General features: G+C 42.4%; 1 protein-coding gene across 10 annotated transcripts in view; it reads right to left on the minus strand.

The window, feature by feature from the left end:
• PARP9 (poly(ADP-ribose) polymerase family member 9) overlaps positions 1-19193 on the minus strand; it is a 29702-nt gene that overhangs the window by 8329 nt on the left and 2180 nt on the right. For 2 of the 10 annotated variants that reach the window (XM_019807937.2, XM_034659493.1), the window contains exons 2-8: positions 17681-17792; positions 16857-16893; positions 14172-15019; positions 11422-11646; positions 10041-10259; positions 7242-7302; positions 2993-3382 (exon numbers count right to left, since the gene is read on the minus strand). In XM_019807937.2, the coding sequence (XP_019663496.1) occupies positions 2993-3382; positions 7242-7302; positions 10041-10259; positions 11422-11646; positions 14172-15019; positions 16857-16893; positions 17681-17704 (1804 nt within the window). In that variant the 5' untranslated portion in view covers positions 17705-17792. Of the gene's footprint in view, positions 1-2992; positions 3383-7241; positions 7303-10040; positions 10260-11421; positions 11647-14171; positions 15020-16856; positions 16894-17680; positions 17793-18572; positions 18717-19193 lie in introns of those variants that run through there. The other 8 variants (XM_034659485.1, XM_019807941.2, XM_019807940.2 and 5 more) reach the window with 8 other exon arrangements.

Raw genomic sequence — 19193 nt, forward strand, 5'->3', positions numbered from 1 at the left:
CCATCGGAATCTGGGGATGTACTGTATGGTGATTAACATAATATAATAAAATAAAATTTAAAAAAAAAGAGTTTATGGTGTCCTGTCTTTCCTCCCTCCCTTCCTTTTTTCCTTCCTTTGTTTCTTCTCCCTTAACTTTCCTACTTTCCTTTTTAAATTCAAGGGACAACCTGTAATTGCCTAGCAACTCCTTGTTGGAATAAATATACATACAGGTGGACAAACGGGAACCCCCCCCCCTCCCGCCAGAGGACTTATTTCCTTTTCTAAAGATTTTCATTTATTTGAGAGAGACAGATGGAGCAGTGCAAGTGTGAGCAGGGGGAGGGGCAAAGGGAGAGAGAGAGAAGCAGACTCGAGCAGGGAGCCTGATGGCAGGACTCGATAACCAACTGAGCCACACAGGCACCCCTCAGTTTATTTTCAGTTTGACTTAAACCCAAGTAAACAAAAATGACATAATTCCCAGCACATTATTTAACTGAATGTGCTCAATTTAACCACAAAAAGCAGATGATAAATCCAAAGAAATTCACTAGAGGGGCCAAGTTGTAAATCTGGAAAGCAGGAGGGACAAAATTCCATAGCAGAGAAACTCCAAAGCCAGGAAATTTCAAAGGAAGAGACTATAACTTAAATCTCGAGAGCAACAGCTGACATTTATAAAGTACAGTAATAGAGTTCAGTTCACTAGAGTTCAGCAAACATTTACTGAGCTCCTATTACCTGCCTGGTGCTGGGCTGGGCACTGGAGACTCAAACATCCAGGAACTCCTGTTGTCAGAAGTGCTCCCCAGGGAGGATTACAATGGCAGCATCAAAGAGGAAATACCTAGCTTCCCTTATTTAAATTTTATCACTCTGGTGGATAGTTGATATTCCTTGTAGTAATAATTCATTGAAAATTTGTCCACTGTGTTAACTAAGGTCTTAATCTGGTTGAGAGAGGGTAAGCGTGTAGGGGCCTCTGAAAGACTGCTGTGGAATAGTATGCTTAGTCACCCACTATCAAAAGTGCCATCTTGCAGCAGAACAGGGGACTTACAGGAGACTAATTGCCAATAGCTGGGAGAATGGGTCAACCTGATGAATGCAGTTAAAGTAATGCCACAGGCTTTATAGACGAGTGTTTCTTTGTCTCTTGCTCTCTTGGGAAGTGTACTGGTGTTAGTTTAAATATCCAAAGTCATCACCTTTCAAAAGCTAAGTAGAAATCATAATCTTCGGTCTCATTCTTGTGTATTAATTTTGAATGTTATTTCTTTATGCTCAGTGTTTTTAAAGATTTTTTATTTACTTATTTGAGAGAGAGAATGTGAGAGAGAGAGAGAGATAAAGAGAGAGCATGGGAGGGGGAAGGGAGGGAAGGGGCAGAAGGACACACACACACACACACACACACACACACACTTCAGACACCAGTTGAAAGCCAGGTTTTTACCTGTGCTTCCGGCTGACTAGCTACAAACTGAAGGTTCCAATGACCTTCTCCTTGGATTTCAGACACCAGTTGCAAGTTCAGGTTGTTACCTATACTTTTAACTAGCTGACTGTAAATCAGAAGGTCCCATGATCTCCTCCTTGGGTTCAATTTATTTGCTAGAGCAGCTCACAGAACTCAGAGGAACTAATTTATTTTACTTACTAGATTACTAGATTACTTACTAGATTACTGGTTTGTTATACAGGTGTATTACTCAGGAACAGCCAGACTGAAAAGATGCATAAGGCAAGGAAGGAATGGGGAAAGGGTGTGGAGCTCCATGCTCTCTTCCAGCAAGCCACACTCCCTAGCTCTCCACGTGCTCACCAACGTGGAAGCTCTCTGAACCTGTCCTTCTGGAGGTCCATTACCTAGTCACAGCTGTTTAAATCATTGACCACTGGCAACTGATTCAACCTCCAGCCCCCTCCCCAGAGGTTGGGCTGGGGGATACCAAAAGTTTCAATCCTCCAAACACAGGCCAGGTTTCCTAGTGACCAGTCCCCATCCTTAAATGCTTTCAAAGTCACCCCCTAATGTAACAAAAGATACCTTTATCACTCTCAACACTTAGGAAATCCAAGGGCTTTGAGAGCTGTAAGCCAGGAATGTGGATAAAGACCAAATATGTATCACAAATGTGTTTTGATCGTCTGAATGACCAAATATATATTCTAAATCGCAACATCGTAGTGCCCTTCCGAGGTGCTCCCACAGAGTATCTTCACCCTCCTCTTTCATAACTAACCTGTTTGCTTCTCAGTATCCTCAATTAGATTTTGAATGGAAACAATGTCCATCTTATCACTGTATCCTCAGCACCCATCACTTGCTTGGCACATATCATGGATACAATATACATTATTCGAGTAAAGAAATGAAATAAGCTTCTGTTTCCCAAGGTGGCATTTACAACAGTGTAATTTTCCTAGTTAGCTCTAGGGTCATGTCGAAAGGACCTCTCCAGACCCAAATTCCCAGTCATTCTGAGGATTTTTGCCCCACTGAATGGGAGATACATGAGTGTACTTCACAGTATAAATGAATAATTTAATTAGGTGAGAGAGCTCAGAGTAATTTTAAGATTCCTAATGCTGACAGCAACAAATACGTAAATGCAATAAAACTCAAAGAAATGAATTAATTAAGTAGAATGTGTCTATATTTGAATGCTCCATTTGTAGAATTAGGGATGTACTTTCCCCCCCAGAACCTGGGCTTGTGTTGCTGGAGGCTTCCCATTTAATTGCCTCTTAGTCAATTCATGTCATCATAAGTAAATCCAGTCACATGTGTGCCCGTGTGTGCCCGTGTGTGTGTATTCATTTACTAATTAACCTTGCTCGTAGAAAGACAGCCCAAAAATGGTTATAAAAGGTTATAGCTTAACACAGAACCAGCATGGTTTGCTCTTTCTTCCATGCTATCTCTGACCCACATACACACAGACGCACTCTCGCCCATAAGGAACAGTTTTAAGAGCTGACTTTCCAACTTAAAGTTACTCACCTGACATGCTCCAAAGGACTAACTCCTTTTTTCTTGTCATTTCCTCTTGAACTTCACACAGCATATGTTCAATGTTCATAATGACCTCAATGACGCCGGCTTGGGCTCCTTTAATCTCTAACGTTGCCTTTTCTGGAGTGATAATCTCTGAGATAGAGACTCCTAAGGTATTCTGAAACTGAGTCAAAATGTCATGTTCCTTTCTCCCAAGGTAGAGGATATGATTATTCTCAATGATATGGTGGTCCTGGGGGGTCAGTATCCTTTGGATCCACGCTTGGGCCTCCTTCATCTTTTCCAGGTCGGATCCCATCAGACTGATGGCAGGAGATTTAGCTTTGAGCCCATTTTCTTTTTTTTCCTCTCTGGTCAACTGGGGGGCTGAAAAGACTGTCATAAACATCCACAGAAAGCAGGTGGGTTTTAAACCAGAGCAGAACAAAACACCAAGGCCAATATTTGCCCCAAGGATATTAGGACCTTTGCCAGCAACAGCAACTTCAATTAAGTGCCTATCTCTGATTGCTGTGCTAGATAAGAAGGAAATCTAAATGTATGGTTTACAGTCTCCTTGCGTACAAGAGTTTAGCCTGTAAGGGGTCGGTCTTACCATGCCTTGCCCCTGCTATCTTGCATTTGTCAGTGCACAGATGAGTTCACCTTGTGATGTGACCCTGGATGTTAACCAACTATTATACCTCAGAGAAGCAAGTTGGGTTCCACCTCACCACAATAAAGTGAGTATTGCAATAAAGCAAGTCAAATGAATTTTTTGGTTTCCAAGTGCATATGAAAGTTACGTCTACATTATACGGCAGTCTATTAAGTGTTCAATAACATTGCCTAAAAAACAATGTACATACCTTAATTTAAAAATATTTGTCGCTAAAAAATGCTATAATCTGAGCTTTCCACGAGTCATAATCACTGATCACAGATCACCATAACAAATACAATAATAATGAAAAAGTTTGAAATATTGTGAGAATCACCAAAACGTATACAGAGACATGAAGTGAGCAAATGCTGTTGGAAAAATGGCACCAATTGACTTGCTTGACGCAGAGTAGCCATAAACCTTCCATTTGTAAAAAAAACAGCAGTATCTGTGAAGCATGATAAAACAAAGTACAATAAAACGAGGTATGCCTTGATGTCCCACAGACTGATATTTTCCTTAACCTTTTGCTACTACCGAGTTTGAAATCAAACATCTCTGAAAGCCATAGACTTTAAAGAGTGAAAATTCCTTTTGAAAAATATGTATTTCTGACTATAAAAATAACACAGTTATTTTTGAAAAATTAGAAAATTATCCAAGTTTAATGAAAGGAAGAAATACTCATAACTCTACTACCCGGGATTCCTTCTGATATCTTATCTGTATGTAACAGGATTTGCATACGCAGCATTTGGAGCTTAGCAGCTTCTTCTGCTTGGCACGGTAAATCCCAGCAGAAAAGGTCATGGAACTTGATTCCAGCCCACCCATGTGTACTCCTCTCTACAACCCCCCTCCATAAGGAGCAAAGATATATATAAAGAAGTAGAATTTCCGATGCATTAGGGTAACTCTCAACCCAAACTGCAAAAAAAAAAAAAAAAAGTTGGGGGGCAATGGACTCGCAGAGAGGAAATTCATAGGTGAGGCAGTATCTAGAATATATGAAGAATTCTCTCAAATTATCAAGAAAAAGGAAGAACCTAGTACTCAGCTGGGCAAAAGATTTCACAGCAAAGGAAACACAAATGGCCCAGATATGTGTGAAAAGATGCTCATCTTCACCAGTAATCAGGGATATGAAAAATTACCCAGCAGATTGGCAAAAAAATAAGTCTGAAAATATTAAGTGTTGGGAAGGATATACAGCAACTGGAACTCCTGTATATAGTTATGATGGATGTAAAACTGGAACAACTACTCCCATAATTATATTTTGCAAAGAAATTTTTGCATGTGTGTATCAGGAGATAGGTACAAGAAAATTCACCTTCTCCTTTGTAACAGCAAAAACCTGGAAATGACCCAAACGTCCTTGAGCAATGGAATATTATTACAGCAATGAAAAGGAGTGAACTTTAGCTATTTGGATGAATCTCAGAAACATATTTTGAAGGGGGGAAGTAAATTGAGCACTTACTATGGCATCGTTCTAAGTGCTTCACATAAATTATTCTGTTCATTCCTCACAACCTTATAAGTACTATCAACAGCCCCATCTTACAAATGAGGAAACTTATTCAGAGTTATCAAATAACTTGCCCATGGTTATAGGACCAGTAGGTGTGGACAGTCTGACTCTAGTACTCATATAATTCTGCCTCCCCATAAGTGATCTGAGGTTAGTAGTGGTAATAAGCATCTCTCCTCCTAAGGTTAGTTGGGTGGTACCAGGAACTATGAAACAGTACCACAAAAGACTCAGAAGTAAGAGAGGGTCTGAGTCGGAAAAAAAAAAAAAGCCAATGTTTTGGACACTAGAAGTGACAAGTGTTCTTAAATTGGAAGCATAGGGGTTTTATTTGTTTTTTAATCCTTGTTCTACCTGGGAGTTTACACTAATTTTTAGGAGAAAATAGAAGCAAAACATGGTGATACTTCATTTATCCATCATTACCAGGAAAAAGAAATTGTTCTTCTGGGAAACTAATTGTTCAGATCACTAAAAAATATACTTTTAGCACAAAATACATTAGATAAGTATTTATTAGTTAAATTTCTTAGTTCATTAAATATTTATTAGTTAAATATTTCTAATGAAAACACATTTCCCTGCCTTCCTAAATAGTTTAACTTTTCCTTGATAAACTGAGATCATCACCATTAACCATTATTAATGTCAATTACTGTCCTGTGCTATAATTATAATTTCTTAACAGATGTCCTTAAAAATGAAGTAAATGGTAACACCTGGCCCTATCATTCAGACTAATAACATAGAGACATTGTGTTTCCCTTTTCCATATTATCCTCACCCAAAACTCCTATCTACCTTCCCTAGATTCAGTGTGGTTCCCCACATACGCGCTGCATCTGTTTGCTCCTATGCATTTTCTTCACCTTGGGTGCCCCACCCCACCAGCTCTAGCCATTGAAAATCTGCCATCCTGAAAGCCCAACTTAGAACCACTCATCCAGGAAGTCAGTTCAGGTCAGAAGGAATCTCTCCTCCTCTGGGCCCCCGGGGTAGTTTGTCCACCCTCTCATTCATTATTCTTTGGCCTTCGTTTAATGCTTTGCAATTTACGAAACATTTTTACGTACATAATCTGCAATTATCCTCACAAAAGCCCGTCATTATCATCATTTTACAGATAAATAAACAGGTTCATAAGAGGTGCAGTCACAGACCACAGCTCTTCAAGTGTCCCCTCCTTTGTTTCCAGCACTGTTGAACCACTGCACATCCATAAATGAACTCTTCTGTTAAAGGGTATAAGCAAGTCATTGTGACCCTAATGGGAAATATCTGAACAGTTTCTATTGCTGGTTGAATGTCTAGTGTTTTTAACATTTATAGAACACTGTAGATCAAAAGACTATTTCAGAAGTATAGATCCCAGTTATCGTGAGGCAATTCTAACTCCATCAACTCAAACTCCACTAATGGGAAGCACTTCTACGACACGGTTAATCTTCCTCCAACATCAACCAGGGTTAGTTAAGCCCAGTGATCCCCAAACCTAGTTCAGGAGCAAAATTGACTAGGAGCTATTGAAAAATATACATGCTTGGCCCAGATCCAGAGCTCTTGAGCTGAGTCAGAATCTGTGCAGTTGGGGCCTATACATATTTTTGTCTGTGTGTTTAAGGTTTCTGTTTTGATCCCAGTGATGACTCAGGTTTGGGTAGCGTCAGCTAAATCCATTTATTATTATCTGGTATTACTGAGATGTGTTTTCTATAATGGCTCATGAGTAACCCCATTTAGATGTGACCCCATTCAGAGCAGCAGCTTCTAAAGGGCAGAACTTTTTCTTAGAGAAAAATTATAGAGAGCTATCTATGAAGGAACTACCCACACTGTGAATTACCCACTGTGGCTTAGCCTCTCTCGAATCATCTCATGAAACTAGACTGGGCAAAAAAATGCAATCATGTTCAGATACCGAGCAGGTTAGTATCCGAACAGGAGAAAATACATTTGGCTTATTTCTTCTTCTTGCCCCTTAGCTCAGATGATGAACACCAGGACGAGCCTCTCTGGTGGGTGGACTCCACTTCTAGGCCCATGAATTTCTTACTCACCACTGTAATTATTGAAACCATGTAGCTTGGATTTACTCTTTGCCATTTCAATGCTGAAAGCCTGTAAGAAGCAAAACAGAGTTGCAAGTGGGGCTTTTAGCCATTGTCATCAAAATCCTCTTCCTACCTGAATATACCACTTGGCCGCATCCACTCTGTCAATCCCCATCCCCACTGCCACAAATCTACAGCAGCCTTCTGGAAAGTCCTAGGAAACAGCAATCACAGCACCAAATTGTGTAGTACCATGATCTATTAGAATACCTAGGGGAAACAAGTTTAGAAAAACCTGAAAGAAAACCAAAATCTGGCATTAAAAAAAAAAAAGAATGTATATGCATATCCCAAGGCAAAATGTAATCATTTATTCATTCCACAAATATTAATGCTCTGGTTATCACATATTAGGCACTGAACCAAGGCTGCGGCCATGTCACTGGAGAAGACAAAAATAGGAAGATGCTCTTGTAATTGATAAAACAGAAATTCATTTGAAAAACATTGTTCTACGGTTTCTCCTTAGCACAGTGCCTGGTTGATACAGTACATGGCAGCTGTTTTTATTATTAACGCCTGGGGGAGCCCTCAGATTGTGGTGGATCTTTCTACTTTTTTGAACTGCCATGTACATTTTTGTCTGTGTATCGACGAGAACGAGCCTGCCTTTCTAGGTGCAGTTCATTCCCCTTGTAGGAGTGGTACTTCCTGAGCCTTTCAGGGATGAGCTCGGGGCATCTCTCTGGGCCCATCGCTGGAGCTCTGCTTTGGGGGAACTTCATTCGCAAGACAGGATGATTCACTGTGTCTGGAAGGGGAGCTACTTCACGGGGTAACTGGCTTGCAGGTCAGCTGTGGATGAGACACACTGGGGTCCTGGAGCTGGCTGACACTGGCTAATGAGGGCTCACTGCGGGCACCTCTTCCCGACTCCGCCTTCAGAGATGTGAGCAGTGAGTACCAGCAAACGCTACAAACCTCCCTGCAACTAGTCTAGCAGCAAAAGGAATAGAACTTTCACATTTGTTCCAGGAAAGAGCAAGCTAGAACAAGTGTAAGTTCGCTTTTTTATCGAGAGAGATAAAATGGCAACTGCCCACCTGGAGACAGGCTGCAAGGCGGAAGAGTGAGCAGTCAGAGGACTAGTGTTCAGAGCCACTCTCTCTGCCAGGCACCGAGCAAGGCCCTTTATACCCAAGACCCAGACCCACGCGTGGGAGGTTGTACTAGCACTTGGATGTTGCCATTGGCAGAATCAGAAACCTGTCTTGAAAATCCGTTAAAGTTGCTGTATCTTATTTCACTTCCTTTTTTTATTCTTCCTTAAAATCATGACAACCCCTTCTCGAAGTGCCAGCTAAACAAGAATAAAGCCCAGAGATGGTACTTTAAAGGCAGAACAGCACAGCACTATATTTTAATTATGCTGGGTATATCAGGGACTTTGCACATGTTAGAAACTCAGCTTAACCTGCCTGCTCTAAAACAAAAAGCTGAGATGAAGGACAGATCTCTGCCCTCAGACACACAGACACACTCCCTAACACACTCGTCCCTTCCCCTCCTTTTTTTTTTTTTAAAGATTTTATTTATTTATTTGACAGACAGAGAGAGAGCCAGCGAGAGAAGGAACACAAGCAGGGGGAATGGGAGAGGAAGAAGCTGGCTCCCAGCAGAGCAGGGAGCCCGATGCGGGGCTCGATCCCAGAACCCTGGGATCACGCCCTGAGCTGAAGGCAGACGCTTAACAACTGAGCCACCCAGGCGCCCCTCATCCCTCCCTTTTGTAACACACCACAACTGACTTCCCTCTGGGGTCACCCACAGAGAAGTTAAACAATAGACTGAATTTGGGGACAATACGGGGGACATGGCAAAAGTAGCCAAAGATACCTCAGCTGTGAAAGAATTAATACTCTAATAGGGAAGAAAAGATAACAAACAGGTCACTTGGTTTCGTCTTCAGGTTGGCACTCTGAATTACAGTCCATTACAGCTGATACAATAGCCAGCCTCCGTGGAGGGCTTCCTTGTGTGCCAGGTACCATTCTAAGTGTTTTACGTGGATTAATTCAAGTTAATGCTTACAACAGCTCCACAGGATGGTAGTTATTATCCTCACTTTATTTTACTTTTTTATTTTTTTTCACGTAAGCACTACACCCAAAGCGGAGCTCAAACTCACAACCCTAAGATCAAGAGTCCCGTGTCTACTGACTGAGCCAGCCAGCCGCCCCTATTACCCCACTTTAAAGATGGGGAAACTGAAGCACAGAAAAGTATATTAACTTGCCCATAGAAGTTGATCGTTTGGAGAGGAGAAGACAAAGAATTTGTTTTAAATATGTTGGATTTAAGATGACAATGGGATAACCAAGTGGAAATGAGAGAGGGTTAGGTGTATGCGGCTGAAGTGGCTCTGAAGACAGGACTGCAGAAATTGTAAGAGTACTTGTGTTCTCAGAGCAGGAGAGAAGAGAGAGGAGCAGAGGACCCCCACACTGAGACTAGAAGGTTGCTTACCTCTGAGGAACAGGGGGGAGAATAAAGGCTGACAAAGGAAAAGAGGGAAGTTAGGCAGTAGGGTAACATGGTGGTAAGGGTAAGCTGCTTTAATGACATTCTTCACTAGGTCAGAGGTGGGCAATTAAAAAAAAATTAAATTCACCAAGTTAGAACATCACTGTGCTATACAGTGCTTAGCTCATGTCTTACGTTGGAGATATTACACAGACGTTATTGAATGCCTGCTTGAATGAATGAATGAACGAACTATAGGACATTTCTAAAATATTAACTTACCATATATGTCTTCAGTTCTTCTGGAAAGATCACAAACTTTACAGTTAATTGTTTTTTCAAATGGCATTTGGCAAAAGTTAAAACTTCATCAAACATAATCTCGGCTGCTGTACTGTTCTGTATACCAATGTTTCCAGTCCCAAGGGCAGGAAAGGAAATAGAAGTTTTATTTAGTTCAAGGCATTTCTCCAAACATTCCTTCACTGCAAGTCTCAGTATCTGTGGGAAAATAAGATCAGCCTTTGAGTCAAAATAAAACTTCACTCACCCCTTGATCCTGCCCACATCTTACAATGCCAACCCCTACTCTCCCTCGGGTCATGGCCATGCCTCCTTAGAGAGCAGGAAAGGCTGCACTCCATGGGGAACCCATTACAGCCATAAGGTTAGATGATGAGAAACAGAAGTCACTGAGGGGTCTGTTTGGATGCCATGATTTCTCCCAGTTTATACGGCCTTGTCCATTTCCCCAGGTCAGAGAGCCAACCATCAGTTTATCCCCATTTACCTGCCACTTCCAGGTTGAAACAAAGAGCTCTTATAAGTTTAATGAAGGAGACAGAGGGAAAAATACATAAGCAGCTTTACCCAACATATTTAAGATATGCCCTAATGTACTATGTAATTTCTTCTTGAGAAGTGCTAATATATTTGGCAGATTTAAACTTTCCATCAACATTTCAACATTCAAAATGAAGTACAGGAAGGTTATCTGTGGAAGGGTCTTGGAAAACTGGAGGGTAGAGAGTGACTGGAGGACCAGTTTGGGATTAGAGGGCTCTTAGTCAAAGAAGGACCAGAAATGGTGGCAAAATGAAGATACACAAAGGCAGAGAAGGGGACTCTTTCCCTCTCTCCACATTTAAGTGGGTCCCCCCACTCTTCAATGTGCATGTTTTATGGGTCTTAGGTGAAGAGTTGCCCAGAAAGGCAATCTGCCCATCTCTACCACAGGCATTGGTGGGAAGACACCAGAGGTAATAGATTTACCTGGAATAATACTGGAAAGGAAATCCCAGGTCCTCCTGGCATAACTGGTGGAGGGAAATACGGGGAGGCCGAATTCCAGGCCCACTTGGGGAAAGGCCAACAGGGTCGCAGAGGGGTGAGGTGAAAGGGTGTGCAGACTGAGGGAGCCCACTCTTTCCAGGTCTGTTTGCAGTATGCCAGCTTACAATTTAGACATAGGTTAGGTAATATTTAAAATTAAATTTCTTCAGATAACTTGTGTGACAACAACAATTTTTCTGAATTTCAGAGTGGTAGAGAATGAGGACTATTCCACTTACCAACATTTCATAAACGTAATGACATGATGGAAATTCAACAAAGACTATGTAGACTATGGAACTACATAAAGATAAACTTATTTTGAACTTACCTTAGTCAGTTTGCGACATCCTGAATGCCACAACACATGGTATACGTATTGACAGGACAATTTAAATCCTTTTGTGACCAGTACCAACTGAGAATCTTGTATCTCAGTAACTTTTTCATTAAATTCCAATTCTATTTCATTTCCTGCTTGTTGTAGAATTGATATCGACACAGGTCCAAATCCAAGACCATAGAATGGATTTACAGAATTAACAATTACATCCGTCTGAAAAGGAAAAAAAAAAAAAAGATGGACAGGATTCATTGTTAAACTACTTTTTCTTAAATCTTTAGTTTGCTGAGGAGTTTTGAAAATACTTTTGAAGATCCTAAATTCACAAGACCCCTCTTGTTTGTGCATTTGTTTTGCACAAGATACCATTTAACGGTGGATAGAAACTCATAATTCCATTTGATTGCTGTGAGTCATTTGTCCTATTCAGAAATTAGGTAAAATGTATGGAGGATACAATTCTGCCTGCAAACGTCTGCCTGCCCCTTGCTGCCTTATACCTCCCCATATTCCAAGATTCAGAGCATTCATCCCCTACCCCACCGCCATCACTTTCTGCTATTTCTGTCTGAATTTTCTGTTTTGCTTTAAAGAGAGTAGAAATAAAGTGTCTTGGGAAATTTCTACCTCCTAATGCTTTTCTTTTTAAAGAAAGCAGTACATGGTTTAAGAAAATACAAATGAGACAAAAAAGTCTTCAGTGGAAATAGGCCTCCCTCTTGTGGGCTCCTTAGATGCCCCACGCACCCACCCGTCCTGCAGGCAACCACTTTCACCAGCTCTTCATCTGTCCCTTTGGAAATGGACTGCATACACATGGGCTGTGTTTTCAGTAATATCACCTCCTAGGCTGCAGGGGACAGTATCCTTCCACTCCCGCCCAGTGCTTCAAACACCCGTAAATCATCCTGATGGCTTTGGTTCTTTTTGTGAGCAACCCAGGTACTTCTAACGGACGTTAATGAATGTTTCACTTTGAAAGCGCAACCAGAATTTCCAATTTGGGAGCACTGGCATCCTTGAAAAATTTTTTAAAAATTAAAAAAAAAAAGTTTAGTTAAAGGGTAAATTATTCAACTAGGATGTTTCCACTTTAATTTTAAAGTGGCAGATTAATGACTTGTTGAATAAATGTTTCATTGTGTGGGGTCCCCTAGTCTTCTTTTCTTTTTTTTTTTTTTAAAGATTTTATTTATTTATTCGACAGAGATAGAGACAGCCAGCCAGAGAGGGAACACGAGCAGGGGGAGTGGGAGAGGAAGAAGCAGGCTCACAGCAGAGGAGCCTGATGTGGGGCTCGATCATAACGCCGGGATCACGCCCTGAGCCGAAGGCAGACGCTTAACCGCTGTGCCACCCAGGCGCCCCCACTAGTCTTCTTTTTTTAATTGTCTGGTAGAAAATAAGTGGTTTTGGGGTGACTGGGTGGCTCAGTTGGTTAAGCGTCTGCCTTTGGCTCAGGTCATGATCCCAGGGTCCTGGGATTGAGCCCCACATGGGGCTCCCTGCTCAGTGGGGGAGTCTGCTTCTCCCCCTTCCTCTGCCCCTATTCATGCTCTCACTCTCGCTCACTCTCTCAAATAAATAAATAAACCCTTAAAAAAAAAGAAGTGATATCTTTTCACTTATGATTAAGTCTATTTGATTGTGGCCATAGGAAACTTAAGTGTGACATCCGTGATACAGGAATAAGAAGAATATAGCCTTATAGTCTTTCTCTTCCCTACTGCCCCCTTCTCTTTGGAATCAATAATTTGCTGAACACCCAAATGCATGCCCAGACTGGGCCCTGGAGCTACAAGGAGGAACAAGCCATGATCCCCAGCATTAAGGTGCTCTGCCTAGCCGGGGAGCTGCACCAACCCAGAAATACCCAAGTTCATTGTTACCCCCATTCCCTCCCCTCCTTGCCAGGGCCGTGGCCTTGGCGCCCCACAAGAGCTGGCTAAATGCTAAGTGACCCTTTGTATTCTCTCCAACCCCTGACAGACAGCAGTATACTAAGTATACAGCTTATAGCTGCACTTAGATCTCCTGACTGGTCCAGTCCTTGATCTTTAGGCTCTCACCGCTTCTGTGTCTCTCTGATCAAGTCATTCTAACCACCCAGTTCATACCCATCATAACTTGAGATCAGATTCAAAACTCCTATCTTCTGCCCTACACTCTTGTCACAAATTTACATACTCTTAAATATTATGAATTCGTTTTGTATTAAGACTTCTCTTGTTTACTCTTGATAGGTTGCTTCAGAAATGTTCAGATGGTTTGTTTCCCCAATGGGATTTTTCAAATCGAGAATTTTTTCTGACATAAAAGAAGTATATAATCGATTTGAAGTTCCTCGGAATCAAAGCTTGTTCTATTTCCTGGTGGTGCCTAAGAAATAATGGCAATAATAATCATAAATAGTTATCACGTGCCAAGCTCTATTCTAAGCATTTTATGTGTATTGATTCCAGCTCTTTGATATGAGTGCTATTATTACTCTCATTTTACAGATGAGGTGACCAAGGTCTAAAAGATAAAATAACCCGATTCAGATCACCCAGTGAGCAAATGGCAAAGCTAGCATTCAAATCCAGATGGTCTGTTTCTGAAGTCTATACTCTTAGCCTTAACAAGATGCTTTCTAAATAGCATCTGAAATAGTATTTACTTAAAAAAAATACTTGATAGGTAATACACAGTTCAGGGATCTCCCCTGGCAGTACAAGAGAATAGAAACAAAGACTTACCTCCTGCAGTTGAATGTGGCCCTGGACAATCTGGAGAGTCATATTGTTCACAATAATTGTCTTGAAAGGTGGGGTGGCTTCTTGACTCATCCAGGATCCCATCTTGTTCATCCTTAGGATTACTTCTGAAGCATTTTTAAAGGCAACAACAGTAGGGTGCTCATTGCTTACCAGGTGAATTTCTTTCAAATTAGTGGCCAGTTGCTTCCCCCGGTAATAAAAGCAGATAGTTTCCACAATGATCTGTGTACACAAGTCCAGAGGGAACTGGAAAACCCCAGAGCTCAGGGCTGGAATTGCTACTGTCTCAATGTCTGGATTGATAAAAGTAACATAATCCAGAATACTTATAATGGCCTCTTGCAGTTTACAGGTGCATGTCTGACAATCTTTTGCTGTCCACTGAGGCCCAACAGCATGGATAATTAATTTGCAAGGAAGTCTCCCTGCTTTTGTGATAGCTATTTTACCAGTTGGTATTTTACCAAGTCTGGAAACTACTCTTCTGCTCTCCTCTTGGATTTCATAGCCGCCAGCCTTCACCAGGGCCTGGGCCAGGCCTCCCCCATGAATAAGCCTTTCATTGGCTGCATTCACCACAGCATCAACAGCATGTCTGGTGAGGTCGTCCTTCCAAACAGATAACTCCAGCCCGGGAGTAAGCATTTCTCTGAACACTCGCAGAGACTCACTGTTACCTCCCAGGGATGGAGACACCAGGGTACAGATACAGCCAAATTTATTCTGAAGGACTTCACACAGCTGACTCTCATTATTTTTTAAAACTGTGAAGTCATTGTGATTAATGGGAATTTGCCAACTGTGGTCTTCTTCAGGAGTGGCAGTCTCTGGAAAAGAAAAGATAAAAAATAAATGAGCAAGGGTTCCTTTGAAAAGGATGTAATTCCACTTTACACCAGAAGACCGAGGTCCCCATGTGCAAAAGTGAGATGAATTTCCTCTCGTCCCCCTCCCTACCCTCCTTTTCAAGCAGACATGTAATTAGACCAAGGATATACAAGAGTTTGTCGTGGTAGGTCACCTGTAAAGTGCCTCGTTTTGTGCCTGGCACACAGTACTTGCTAAATGGTAGCTACTATGCTACAGTGATGGTGGTGAGAAAACTATGTGTATGGGGACTCACAAATTTTTGAAATCTATGTAAAAATGGTGACTCTGGGAACATCCACACTTATGGCCCATGTACTGGCAAGGACGTAATTCTGAGTCAAATATACATGGAGGCTTTATTCATAACTTGTTTGTTTTTGTCGGTGTCTCCGCTTGGGGTCCTTTTAGAAGCGGACTCTGAGATGAGGATTTGAGTGTAAGTTTATTTGGGAGGTGATCCTAGAAAACACCAGGGGTGGGCGAAGAAGATGAGGAGGGCGGAGTGGGAAAGTAAGACAGGACAAGAAAGGAAACAAATAAAAGGTGTGTTGCAAAGCAAATGAAATTTAACTCCACTAGGGGGCAGTGCAGACCATGGGTCTCATAGCTACCCCACCAGTGGGGTAAAAAAATTGGGGCATATTTATCCAACTGCCATCAGTCACTGGTTGAGGATACTTCTGTGAGGGCATGGGCCAGAGAACGTGTGGAGCACTGATGGTGTGACAGTAAATAATTCTTCATCATTCTCTAATTTCATGGCACAATTCTGGTGGAATTAAAACTAAAGGTTATTATTGTATGTGGCAGACAAGAAGATGTGCTGCTCAGACCGCCCCCCCCCCAATGTATTTATGAAGGGGCATATGGCTAGGCAACAGCAGCCAGTGGTTAGTCACTCAGGGTCCATTTCAGCTTTCCAGCCAAGGTCACGCTCGATATTCTCCGGGGTGGCGCCCATCAGTGGCTGAGCAAGGCCATTTATGTTCAATGTGGGGCTCCTGAAATGAGCGTTCTTAGGCTGGCAAAGCTTTGTCAGGTTTTCATTACAGTCTGACGGCTCCACCCACCCAATCTGGTTTCTTCTCTTTTCCTTTCGCAATAAACCTTGTGTACCCCTAACTCCAGGTCAGTTTCTGCTTCCTGGAGAACCCAACCTGTGACACTGTATTTCCTGGAGCTTGGGGCATCGTTATTATATGTCATTGCTAAAAGAAAAATGATGCCAATTAAACCATGGCACTCTATGGACTGATAGGGAGTAGCCCTATTTCAGAGATGTGAAAAAACTGGGAGTCCTAAAATAGATAAAATGGGGTAATTAATGACGTTTACCTCAACTTCCATTTCTAATCTGAGCCACCTAGAAAGATCTCTGGTGGCCTTAATGACCCAAAAGCAGCAGCACATGGAGAGACAAATCCAGCTGGCCCGCTGCGCTTTGGCTGAAAATCTCAAGTTGGCCACTCCTATGAGTAGGAAGGTTCCATTTGGTTCATACAACCCTTGCTACGCAAAGGGAGAGCAGTGGGTCACCTCTTCTGGCCACTAACAGCTGTGGTCAGATTTTCACATTGTGTGGGCAAAGGCTAGGATCAGTGGGAGTGCTGAGAGAACATGTGTGCGGGTGTCCCACTGCCCCTGAAGCAGTCTCCTTTGTGACGTCACAATGCCCTGTAGTCATACACCTGAGCACCTGGGGGAGGGGGAGACATTTTGCTTCTATATTTCCCTTTCTCCACGGAGGAAAGGTCTGAGCAGAGATCCTCTGAAACAGGAGTGAGGTGATCCTACCTGATTTCTCATTGTAAGCTGCCGCTCCAGAGGAACCCTACGATAAATAAAAGCGGTTAAAAAAATTGCAACTGAATGACTACAGAGTACTGATAACAAATACAGCCTAATAAAAACAAAGCAACAACAGCCCTGCAAAAAACACTAGGTTTGAGGGAGAGGCGGAACACGTGTTTGTTTAATCACAGACTTGAAATACTAAGTGTCCCAGCACACACCGCCCCTTCCCTACTTCCCCGGAGGCCAATGCACTTCCAATTCAGGATCAGATGAAGAGTAGGAGATTAACATTTGAAAAGGCTCGAAGGTCACAGACCAAAATGATCCCAAACTCCCAGGGAGGCCTCCAATCTCCAATGGCTTGTGCGGTTCCTCTAGACCGAACAGGAGACACGGGAACACGAGCCTCATCAGCTACGCCTCCCCATCTACCAGTAAGGACCCACTTGCAATTGCTCATTTCATGACACAAGCCTGAATGTGGAATTTTCCGTTTAAACAAATGAGGTGCCTTTTCTCCCATTTCCTTGTTTTCATTCCTCCTCCAACCTCCTCCCCTCATCCTGCAAAGGCAGAATTGTTGAATAACTAGACAGAATCAAAATGATACCAAGGTGACATTTTAAAAAAATCTCCCATCCTCGTGCTGACTCTGTTGCTTACATCACCATATTCTTGATTTCCCATGTCTCACATGGTGCGAGGTAAAAACTTTCATTAGGCTATTAAAACCAAAGAAGAATGCCGAGTAACCCCAGATTTCTAGCTGTTATAGGAAGAACTCTTCCTGTGCGGACCAAGGTTCATCATTTATACACACTTACGTTTTTTACCTCGGAAAAGTCCATCCTCCAGGTCCCTGGGGTCTTTAAACGTTTATACTCTGTTTTGTGTTTCCCAATGTAAACTGTTTTTCTCAAATGTGGTTGCCTGCTTCTAGGAATGAATAGAAAGGATGCAATAAGCACGGACTAGTGTCTTAGGGAATTTGGTAAGAATACACCACAGGAAGAGTAAACATCATGATTTCTTTTTTTTTAGATTTTATTTATTTGAGAGAGAGAGCGGGAGCAAGCAGGGGGAGCAGCAGAGGGAGAGGGAGAAGCAGGCTCCCCACTGAGCAGGGAGCCCGATATGGGACTCAATTCCAGACTCAATCTGAAGGCGGATGCTTATTAACCGACTGAGCCACCCAGGCGCGCTGTAAACATGACTTCTGATCTTGAGTAGTTTTCAGTGGCATTGGTGAAGATACACACATTGTTTTTGCAGCTGTTGTTGCTGTTTACCTTCCATCCTTTACAGAGAGGTTCCGGTTCAAACCATAAGGGTGGTTCAGAGAAGGAGAAGAGCCGTATGGACTACAGCAGGGAAAGTTTTATGGAGGAGGTGAGGGCAGAGCCAGGCCTTGAAGGTCAGAGCAAGCTTTTACAGATCTAGAAGAGGAGGAAGGCACCAAGAGGTACTGAGCACAGCATTAAAAGAGGGGGGCGGCACCTGGATGCCTCAGTCAGTTAAGCAGCTGCCTTCGGCTCAGGTCATGATCTCAGGGTCCTGGGATCCAGCCCCACATCAAGCTCCCTGCTCAGCGGAGTCTGCTTCTCCCTCTCCTCCCTGCTAAAGCTCTCCCTTGCTATCTCTGCTGCTATCTCTGTCTCTCTCTCTCTCAAATAAATAAATAAAATCTTAAAAAAAAAAAAAAGAGGAAAAACTGGCCTTAGGAGTGAGTGAAGCCCCTGGAGGGTGTTTGAAGAAAGAGGACGCTGTGCTTGTGCCAGTGGAGGGCCGGTGTCACTGACTTTGTGATAAATATCCTTGATCAAATTAGAGTGGAGAATATCTGGAGAAAAATCAGAAACTCTGCAAAAACATATTTTAAGATTATCCGTCTACCAGGGAGGAATTAAAGACTGAATTTTTAGGAGAATGCTGATGAAAATGCTTAAATTTATAGCTGCCCACCCTTGTCACCCACGTAGTGGGCTCGAGGCCTCTGAAATGATTTCTAATGCCTTCGTTGCGGAAAACTTTTGTTCCACTATCTACAGCAGCAGAGCACTAATACTCTTCCAGGTCAGGAAAAGCAGGAAGTCCGGCAGAATCCTAAAATGTGAGGACAAGATACATTTTTGCCTCCAGAGGGCACTGCTGCTTTCACAAAGGAAGGGAAACCCGTGTCTGCTTGGCTGTGGGCATCCAGTCGGCTGTTGCACTTGTTCTTTCCTTCAGACCTGGGGATGTTCCTTGAAGACCTAGGGAGGGACTTGACCATCCCAAAAATAAAAAGGAGCACATTGCCTCATTCAGTCTCTTCCGCTTTTTTTTTTTTTTTTTTTT

Source organism: Ailuropoda melanoleuca, chromosome 1 (assembly GCF_002007445.2).
Source record: "Ailuropoda melanoleuca isolate Jingjing chromosome 1, ASM200744v2, whole genome shotgun sequence".
Classification (NCBI taxonomy): Eukaryota; Metazoa; Chordata; class Mammalia; order Carnivora; family Ursidae; genus Ailuropoda; species Ailuropoda melanoleuca.